The sequence below is a fragment of the Chanos chanos genome, chromosome 4 (genome assembly GCF_902362185.1).
Source record: "Chanos chanos chromosome 4, fChaCha1.1, whole genome shotgun sequence".
In the NCBI taxonomy this organism is placed as follows: domain Eukaryota; kingdom Metazoa; phylum Chordata; class Actinopteri; order Gonorynchiformes; family Chanidae; genus Chanos; species Chanos chanos.
In genome coordinates, this window is record NC_044498.1 from 32,954,972 (window position 1) to 32,965,174 (window position 10,203).

At 37.8% G+C, this 10,203-nt stretch overlaps 1 protein-coding gene across 1 annotated transcript; it reads left to right on the plus strand.

Annotated features, from left to right (window-relative positions):
* The first annotated feature begins 5 nt into the window (after nucleotides 1–5).
* agpat5 (1-acylglycerol-3-phosphate O-acyltransferase 5 (lysophosphatidic acid acyltransferase, epsilon)) lies at nucleotides 6–9,697 on the plus strand. Its single transcript, XM_030771830.1, has 8 exons — nucleotides 6–835; nucleotides 3,473–3,542; nucleotides 3,751–3,866; nucleotides 4,024–4,113; nucleotides 4,686–4,776; nucleotides 5,873–6,034; nucleotides 7,706–7,829; nucleotides 9,029–9,697. The coding sequence occupies exons 1-8, from the start codon at nucleotides 617–619 to the stop codon at nucleotides 9,252–9,254; spliced, it is 1,098 nt and encodes a 365-aa protein (XP_030627690.1). The 5' UTR covers nucleotides 6–616; the 3' UTR covers nucleotides 9,255–9,697.
* The last annotated feature ends 506 nt before the right edge of the window (nucleotides 9,698–10,203 follow it).

The following is a 10,203-nucleotide window of genomic DNA, read 5'->3' on the forward strand; positions in this document are numbered from 1 at the left end:
AAACAGCTGTCTGTGCCTTTGGGTTTTGCATAGTTAGTTGTTAGTAAATCGTGAGATAATATACCGATTAACGAAACTGTTCGTTAAAGTAATGTTTTGGTCGCTAAAGAAGAAGCTGCACATATTGCTAGGTTAACATCGCCGAATACAAATAGCTTTCCTCTTTTTCTTTCGTGATTTGTGCTTCCAAAAACACTGAGGAAAAAATAACTTTAAAAATACACCTAAAGGTCGCCCGATCTGAAAGGTTACATTACTGAAGTATTCAGCTGGCTTGGGTGGTACTACAGTCTTTGGGCACTGTTTAAGTTATTGTCAGGAACTTAAGGAGCTAGCTTGTCAGGAATATCATGTTCAGCTTGTCAGGAATCTCCAAGGGTAACCAATGCAGTTGTGACACTCAACAACTAGTGTTTTTCGTGAGGGTTGGGCGCAGTTATACCTGGTTGTCGTAACCGCACTCACTTGATATTTGCTCTTTTTTCTTCTTTTTTGCGTTAATGTGTGCCTGGAAAGACAGTTCCGTTTGTATCCATTTCGTGTGTGTAGTCAGTAGTTCCTGCAAACAGGAGGCCCAGGAAGTTTTCGAATAGAAAGTTTTAACACACCATAGAAAATGTTACTGTCTCTGGTTGTGCACGTGCACTCGTTGAGGTACTGGATTCCAGCGGCTGTTATGTTAGGCACCGCTCCGACTTACTTACTCTCATGGGGTGTGTGGCGAGCACTATCCTTGGTCATACCAGCCAGGCGGTACCACGCGGTGGACGACTATCTATATTCTTACTACCAGAGTATGGTCCTCTTCTTTTTTGAAAATTACACAGGGGTTGAGGTGAGTGCTTAGCAACTTTTTTATATATACATCACTGGATCTTTGCATTTATTACAGCAAGTATCCCTCCTCCATACTGTCTACCCTTTTCCTGAATATAATTTACCCCCCACCCCGCACCGTGCCTGCCCCGCTGTCAGTTTAGTGTTGTCTCATAGGGCCCGACATAAATAAAATTTGGGTGGCTGAAGCCTTCAGTGGTTCTCGTAAACTCTGATTATCTTCTGTCAGGATCTCACATGTGCACTGTGCTTTAGGTTTCTTGCTTCAAGTTATTTGGGAGTGGGTCTCTAGTTTATTAACCAGCAGCACAGTTTATGAAGCAGCCTGAAAACTGATCTAGTAGTGGTCTTTCTTCACTTTGCTTATCATTGTAAATACCTTAAATATCCAGTAAGACCTGCTAATCAAGTGTAAAGGTAAAGCGGTATGACTACCAAGAGGGTGTGGAGAGAAGGTAACTGATCAAACAAGAATAACAGACATCATTGAGGTGTTACTGAGAAGTACGAACTTGGGCGTCTGATAGTGGAACACAACTCCATTTGTCGCTGTTTTTTCTTAACTGCGTTCGGGTAATATACGTTCGGTGCCATGCCCTCGAATATTGTAATAATTGGTAACAGTCTCCGTAATGTCCATGTGTTCTTTTTATTCTGTTTTGTATAATTATGATTAAAAAAGTCAAACACAAAACTACTCAAAAGTCACAATAAAGCTAAGCACTTCGCCTTGATTAATGCAGAGAAAGAAATTCATGAAAACTTTAGGCCTCCGCAATCTGTTACTTAGCTGTATGCAACAACAGCTACCTGTAAAAAATCTTATACACTGATTTTTAGAAAGTCAAAGTGTCGTTCTTTAGACTGATCTGATAGCTCCCTGGCCAGGCTGGCCATCGTGCCAGTTAACCCAGCATTGGTATAAGCAGTGAGCATGTTGGCTCACTGCTGGCCTTTGCTATTGTCTTTCTCACTGAAATTCATGCTGACCAGACCTTGCACTCTGTTGTTTGTGAGACATCAGCGATTTGAGCTGTCACAGATTCATACAGACACACACACACACACACACATACTGAGGTCCAAGCTTAATGACCTACGTTTCAAAGTCAATCATTCTACTTGCCACAGCAGATCCAACGATAAGCAACATTGTTTGCCCAACCACGTTGTTTAACGTTTTTTGTTTAACGTTACTTTTGTGCTGATTTGTTTTATATGGGTTGTTTTTCCGTGGTAGCCACTGTTTGTATTGTTTTGTCCTGGTATTTTGATGCATCGCCCATGCAGTGAAGAGTCAGTTGCCTAGTTTTTTGGATAATCATGTAAGCAGATTATAACTACACTGATAATGTCCTTATTCCATCAGCATAACCAGTACGCACACAATATTTGTACAAATGGCATGATCCATTATCAGTGTATCATCATGTTTCAATTAAGCATGAAGGCTGTTCCATTTTGCTTCCATTTCAGTCCACTTTAAATTTCTATGGCAATATAGTAAAGAATTCTCATGGCACATCTGTCATGGGTCTCATTGCATGAGTGTATGTTCTCTGAATAGCTTTTAGTATCAGTGCAAATGTGGATTCCTTTAATCATTGAGTGCCAATGGATTTTTAACACAAACACAAAAAGAAAGTTTCATGCAAGATATGGCCATTAATTATGAAGAGACCCTTATGAAATGTTTGGAAAATATAGTGTCATTTCTAAGTTTAACAATAGATACTGACAGGATAGTCCGTCACTGTCTGAATGAGCACAGTTTGCTTTCAGATTGTGTGTTTTATTGATACTTTTATGAGTTTTAATTTGCTGACTATGGCTGGGTGATCCTCATAACAATATATTGACCTTGATAATGATAAATGCAGTGATAATTATTATGTTCTTTTGTCATCTAATGGCTGTAGTGGTCTTGTAGCAATAGAAGACTAGCCATAAAGGGCACACGAACCCACAAAGAACAGTCGTGATTGATATGCTGTTCCAGTGCGTCGAACTATCAAAAATAGATCGCCATTAAATAGTCGTAATTATGCTTGCTTTATACATGACGTATGATGCTTGCTTGATCACTGGACCTGTTAACTCCAGTGTACCCCTTGTTTTAGAGCAACTTGTACATCTAAAGAGAGAGCTACTAAAGGCATGCAAAAGTGACAAGTGTTAAAGTTTTTGGTTCATTGCCAGCCCTAGTCCTGACAGTGTTGTATTATTTATGTCCAGACTGTTTTAATGATGTTTTATAATGATAGTTAATTTATTAATATGGATGTCACAAATTGATAGCCTTGGGCATTATCAATAAAACTAATCTTATCTGAAAAAAAGTCATGTAGCCTCATAAGAAACAAGGAAAGTGACTTTGAAAATGACCCAAACAAAAAGTGGGGTAAATAACCCCAAGTTTGATTGTTTTTTTGACCTCAGCTGGCTTTCAGGGTCACCTGCAGGATGTTTTGCATGACCACTACCTGCATTTAACCGAAACTGAATGTGTTTCCCCCTGTGTTGTACTCAGTATGCATTGTGAAAGATTAGCCTTGACTTTATTACATGAACCTCTCCTTTATTATTTTAGCACCATCAATTGGCTGCTTATAAACTCTGCTTTGCTCTCCTTTAGATCATTATATATGGCAACATACCAAAAAACAAAGAGAATGTAGTCTACCTTGCCAACCATCAGTCCACAGGTAGGTCTTTTAAGTGTGCTGCATCTTACTCTTCCTTTTATTATATTTGTCAAACATAAAAATAGTCCAACATATCCACTGCTGATACACTGAACAATTTTGGAAATTGACGCTAGAGACCACAATAAATGTAGAAACCAGTTGTGATGCTCATGATGTTCCATAAAACAGTGTTAGCATTAGGTCGTTAATGGTTTTTATTACTCAGCGGACTGGATCATCGCCGATATGCTGGCCATACGTCAGAACGCGCTTGGCCACGTGAGATACGTCTTAAAGGATGGCCTGAAGTGGCTTCCCCTGTATGGATGGTATTTTTCTCAGGTAGTACATTTTGTATGATCCCTCTTTGTTCCCCTATTTAACCAGTTGCTTTAATTATCCCTTTTTCTTGGTGTATACTGAGGGAACTGTATGGAATGTTTCTAAGGCTGCTGTTGTCTTGACTACCCTCTGAATTTTATGAATGATGTTCCTACAGCATGGGGGTGTTTATGTAAAGAGAAGTGCCAGGTTCAATGAAAGGGCCATGAGAAAGAAGCTCCTTTCTCAGACAGAGTTGGGCGCACCAGTAAGTTCAAAAATGTTACAGTTTTACCATCTGACGCGCATTATTAAAATAATGAAATGTTGAAAAATTAAATGTTGAAATTTTTTGGGTAACATCTACATAAGACCTGACACAGAAAACACACTTGAGACTGTACTGTGGGGAAAGAAAATCAGGGTGTCAATAAATAATTTTAATGTTTCTCTGATTAACAACACGAGTTTAGCAGTAAATGAAAGCAGAATTGCTTTGCATTGCACAGTATTTATGTGTGTCCTTTTTCATCTCACTGCATCAGTAGGAAAAAAGGCTGCATTTGTCCTACTCTTTTCTCCCATTACACTCTTTCACTTCTCTGTTGGCTCAAGAACTCCGTCCGTCATGCTGAGGTCTGGAGAGAGACCTTCTGTTTTTGTCTCTTTTCTGAGTAGCTGGATTCTCACTTACTCTTAATATTTGACTTGCTAGAATATTCTTGGGCAAACTGGTTATGAGCTTGTATTGCGTTAGATACATCGCAGGCATATCTTCACATTCCTTATATACTTATTTAAACACTTAGAAACTTGTTTCGCTGTTTGTTTTCTGTACAGATGTATCTTGTCATTTTCCCAGAGGGAACCCGATACAACCCTGAACTCAAAAAAGTGATAAACGACAGTCAGGCATTTGCTGCTAAAGAAGGTAACTCAAAACATCTCTCTCAACAACTCTGTTTACTGTCTGTTTTTGCCTTGTTATTTTAACGATGCATTAATAATTATGACGTGAAGGCTGTTGACAAAATATCAGAACTTTTTAGATTTTAAGCACTGTTGTTCCAAAACTATGGCTTGTGACCCATGACCCGTAGTTTGAGTGACAGGGAATTTTTGAGTCGCAGTAAATATTAAAATTTAGTGAAATTTTTGTGACTGAGGAAGACACAGAGAACATAGATCATTCAGCTGCCTTTGGGTTGAGGCTTAGAGTTAGGACAGGAAAAACATGGGCAAGGTTTTACTGTAAGACAAAAGGATTTATTGTTTTTCTTTTTCTTTTTTTTTTCAATTCATGTAGTTCTGAATCAGAATTTTAACTCTAAACTGAACAGTTCTCTGTATACCACACTCTCATTAAAGGAGGAAAATGTTTCACAAGTGCCCATGGTTTTCATGACTGTATTTCTTTGTTAGTATATAAGTTAGTATGTAAGTGGAGATGTGTGGAACTGTGACATTGCTTGTTATAAGGAAAGGGATGAGAGCCAAAGGATATATGGAATGTCTGTTTGACCATTAACAGGATATGACATGTAGATAGAAATGTCCCTGGACCGGGCCCAAAAACCTGTGATTTTTGGCTTCATTTCAGCCCTGATTTAATCATCAAAATAAATTCTACAAAATTACAAACAGTCTGTTCATTTATACAGCTTTGTCAGAGATGTGAACACAAAATGTTTATCAGTGACACCGACCGCCATTAACCAGGTTGAATAATTTGACATGCGCTCATTATGTCTCATTTGTCATGCTTTTGTTGATTTACTTTAATTATGAAATGTTTTTACAGAAAAAGTTACAAGTACTAGCTACCAGTCTGTTCATTTCTTCCCAATAGTTTGTGTACAGCTCAGTTTGAGAAACTATATTTAAACAGAAGCTTCTCCTTTGCAATTTGTCTTCATTTAAAGCTTGATTCTTAAGAAAAACTACTTAGGTATTCATCTCTTCTTCTGGGGCTAGGAAAAGCTATAGCTTTTAAACACATTTTAATTAGTGCTCATTTTCTCCTTTAGGGCTAGCTGTGCTGAAACATGTCCTGACCCCGAGAATGAAAGCCTCCCATGTAGCTATAGACGCCATGAGGAACCACCTGGATGCGGTTTATGACATCACTGTGGCGTACGAGGGAACCCTGACCCCAGGTGGCCAAAGGAAACCAGCCCCTTCAATGCCAGGTAGAGTAAGGCGGTGGTTCATTATGCTTGACACCAGTGATGTTGGTCACTCTGGATTCAGTTCAGAAGGTCATACCAGAAGTCACGTATTGCAAACAATGCTAGAATAACACAGAATGAAACTGTTACGTCTTAAATTCTTTTGACATTTATCATTATAATGCATCAGTCAATAGATGTGCATTTTTTCAGGGCTGAAACAACAAAACAACAGGAATTTTGAAAGGTGAATTTCCTGTAGTTTCCTGTAAACAGTGACATGATATTTTTCCAGCACTGTAGTGTTCCCAAAACATTCAAGCTACCACTGGTTTCATGTCAAAAAACATCCTGTTTTGACAGGAATAAACACAAATGTCATCAAGGTGGTTGAAAGGATATTTTGTCTAGGGATTCATTTACTTATTATTGAAACAGTAAGCACATGGGAATTGTATAGGAAAGACTGAAATTCCAAGAGTTAGAGTAATTTAGTATTTTTATGCTCAACATTTTACTGTGGTCCAATTCACAAGCAATATTGAAAACCCTGAATGTTTCTTCAGGATGAAGATAACATGAGGATGAATTTGACATGCTGTAACTGAGAAGATCCTGGGGGGGAAGCCATTTCATGAGTATTTACCCTCATCTTAGTATTTCAAAGATGAGAACAAAAAAAAATGTGTCAAAGTGTTTCTCCATAGAAAGCTCCTTCATGGTGAATTTCAGAGCACTTGGACTTGGCATGAATGTTGTTTCACGAAGCTTGACACATCATTGGCTGCTTGTATGATACATCAATGGATCAGGCAGCCTCTGAGATCTCTCTTGGTGTTATGCCTCAATTGTTTTAAACCCTTTTTTTTAAACATAGTTCAAATTAAGTAGTTATTTGCGTTTTCCAAGTCAGGCTTACAGAATACTCCCTGTGGTCACATGGGAACTCCTTTGTGAAGTGGTTGAAATATTGCTATGCTTGGGTTATTTCTCCATCCCTTTTGATAAGATCCAGCAGCCTGATTGTGATAACACACAACTGAACAAACTGCCCCCGCACAGCACGGCAGTAATGACGTTAATGACTGCTCTAATCTTACCATTTCTCCAGACTTCATTTGTCAAATGTAAATTCCTGCCATTAATGATTATTGAGGTGTGGGCACGCATTTGTATTCTGTGTGAGACAAAGATGAGAAACATCTGCAGAAGGGAAATCGTGCTGAAATGTTTTACCTACATAATGGCAAACCCATGCAACATGGATCAAATGCAGTGTAACGAAATCATGTTTGGTGGAAACAAAGGAGAAGGCGGCGGGAAAAAGATGACTGGTGTATTTAGATATGGTCCTATGACAAGCAGATATTGGCATTTCTTTACCTTATTACATCTGTCTGGCTTTTCTTTTGAGGCAAAATTGATTCAGTGCAAAACGTATTACCTGTTTAAAACACTTTTCCATGACAAAACAACTCCCCCCCCCAAATCCCAAATACTCTCAAAAGTTGTATACCATATCAGTATTTTCTGGTATGGTGTGCACTGATATAATTTCTCTAGAAAATAAGCTGTATGTCATACTAATCTTTTTGTAATTTTGCACTGTATATGGTCCATGAAAGTTATACTTCCTCTGATGTTGACATTGCTTTCATTCATGTTTCTTTTTGTTTTTTATCTTTTTGACAGAATTCCTGTGTAAGGAATGCCCCAGAGTTCACATTTACTTTGAACGTGTGGACATCCAGGAGATTCCTCCCGAGCCCATCTTTTTCCGCAGGTGGTTGCATGAACGGTTTGAGATCAAGGATAGGTGAGTATTCACACAGTCTTTCTTTTTCTTTCCCTACTCATGTCTGCTTTTCTGAAACCTCCATACACTTGATCCTGTAACTCACTGGTTTCCAGACTGTGAATTGCAGGCCAGTTGCAGCACTTAGGGATGGTTGAAGTGGACCTGTCTTTCAAAGGTTTTTCAAATGAAGCAGGCCAACAGTTGTAAGGTGATCAGAATTCATGAGGTGGAGTAGGAGTATTTAGTTTAATAGGAATCAGTATAGTTACTGAAACAATCAATACCACTGTTTTCTCTCATTGAGCTGTGGGAGTTTTACCCAAAAAAATTATTTTAACTGGTTACACTATTGAGAACTTTAAAGTTAAAAAAAAAAAAAAAAGTTGCAGTTCTCAGGAGAATAAAGGCATCGGTATTCAACTGATTAACTTCTGTTAAGCTGGTCAATAGCTCTGCTTTGAACAAAATATATGCTAGTATTTGCTAGCTGCTAACATTCTCATGCAAAAAAAAAAACCTCCTTCTGCTGTACAGTGTTCTCTGGCATTTACAACATAAGTGGGGAAAAAAATTAATGTTTACTTGATGTCCAGCACTACGGTATGCACTAAACTTTAGTCCAACACTACATTACACTGTAATTTACTTCAAGTTACAGCTACATTCCTCATATTGATAACTGTATCTGTATGGTGAGTGAAATCTTCAAAGCCCATTAAAGTTTCATTAAGACTTTGGATGTATACAGAACATTGAATTCAGTTTTTCAACACCGAAGTGCCATGAACAAAACAAGTTTAATTAGTAGAATAATTCCGCCTACTTCATATAATATTAGTTGTAGATTTACTTGTTGTGGTTCACAAAATATTTTGCTTTACTTATGTCTTTTAACGGTTGAAATTGGCATATCTTTCATATTAGCAGAGGTAATACAACTTGGGTTTTCCATATCTAACATGCTGTGAAAACAGTTCTGACAGTTCTGCTCTTACTGGAGTGATTCGCTAGTATGTTTGACATGGCATTTTGGCTGCCTTTGTCACATTTGGCTGAAATGTGTGTGTTGGTTCAAACCTTTCACAGATTTGAATGAATAACAGTTATTAATAATGAAACAGTGATTGAAAAAAGAGGCTTTATAACAATAACCATGGCTATCATATAGATGACTGTGCCCAGTCAGTTGATTTGTTTTCACGTCCCCTTACTCATAGGCTGCTGACCTCCTTCTATGAATCTGAGGAGTCGCAGGAGAAGTGCAGGTTTCCTGGAGAGGGTGGAAAGTCCTCTCTCCGCCTCAGAGAGACCTTGCCCTCAATGATGATTCTCAGCGGTGTGACTGTTCTGATGCTGCTAAATGAGAGAGGTAGAAAATTCTACCTTAGAACTTGGATCTGTGGAACTCTCTTAGGATGGATATGGGTCAATGTGAGCCCCTAAGCTAGAGAAAGAAAAGAAAAAAAAAAACCTGCCATTTTACCATGTGATCATATCAGTATGTCATGATGGTTTCATTTCTTCCATGACCACTCAGTGTTTCTGTTAGACATCTTTGTGGCGTTGAAGTGTTTGATCTTTCATAATTACGTCCATATGGGAGGCACATAGCATACCTTTGACTTTCCAAATACATTTTGACATCACAGAATGACTTTTCATTTTGACCCTTGTCTTTGTCTTTTGATGTGTGTTGTCTTAATTTTCTTCTCACCCAGGGTGCGTCAAATTTGTCACCTTAAAAAATGCTAGACAATAAATCTTTTGAAAGATTAGATTTTGCTCTATATTGGAAACAGAAGCATACAACATAGATTTTGATTTAAATGTATCATGATGAAAAGGTCTTTTACATGATACATGATCAGTTAGGTCTCTAAAAGAAATGCATAAATGCTTTGACAGTTTTTTGTTTCCTGTTTTCACCTTTTTAAATGATATTTGAAGAAAAAAAATTGTTGACCGGCTTAATGTTTGATTTGTAATTTTTTGGGGTTCATGAGGTGAACTTTGGGTTAAACATATTATTTTTTCCTTGTGCATGAATTGCTTTGTCTGTTTGTTTGTTTGTTTGTTTGTTTGATTGATTTGATGCCAAGATCTAAGAGGTACACTTAGTATATGCTCTCTATTGTACCTGTTTGCACAACTGATAAATGTCTTGCAAAATGCAAGCATATTGCCAAACATGCAGGATGCAGGGGTATTTAATCAAATATTATTTAAAAAACAAAACAAAACAGTATATTGTCTGAAGAAATTATCTGTAATGTTCATATTAATTAGTTAGATGTCTAAAGCTGAAACATTTTCATGTTAGATGCCTTTATTACTCAATGTTAATATTAATTGTTATCATAAACCTTGAGGCAAACCAGCTTGGCTGTTTGAA

Coding starts and splice junctions, on each gene's coding strand:
- agpat5 (XM_030771830.1), top strand. CDS start 617: ATGTTACTGTCTCTGGTTGTGCACGTGCACTCGTTGAGGTACTGGATT. Junction 3,543..3,750: donor TGCCAACCATCAGTCCACAG/GTAGGTCTTTTA, acceptor TTTATTACTCAG/CGGACTGGATCATCGCCGAT. Junction 6,035..7,705: donor ACCAGCCCCTTCAATGCCAG/GTAGAGTAAGGC, acceptor TCTTTTTGACAG/AATTCCTGTGTAAGGAATGC.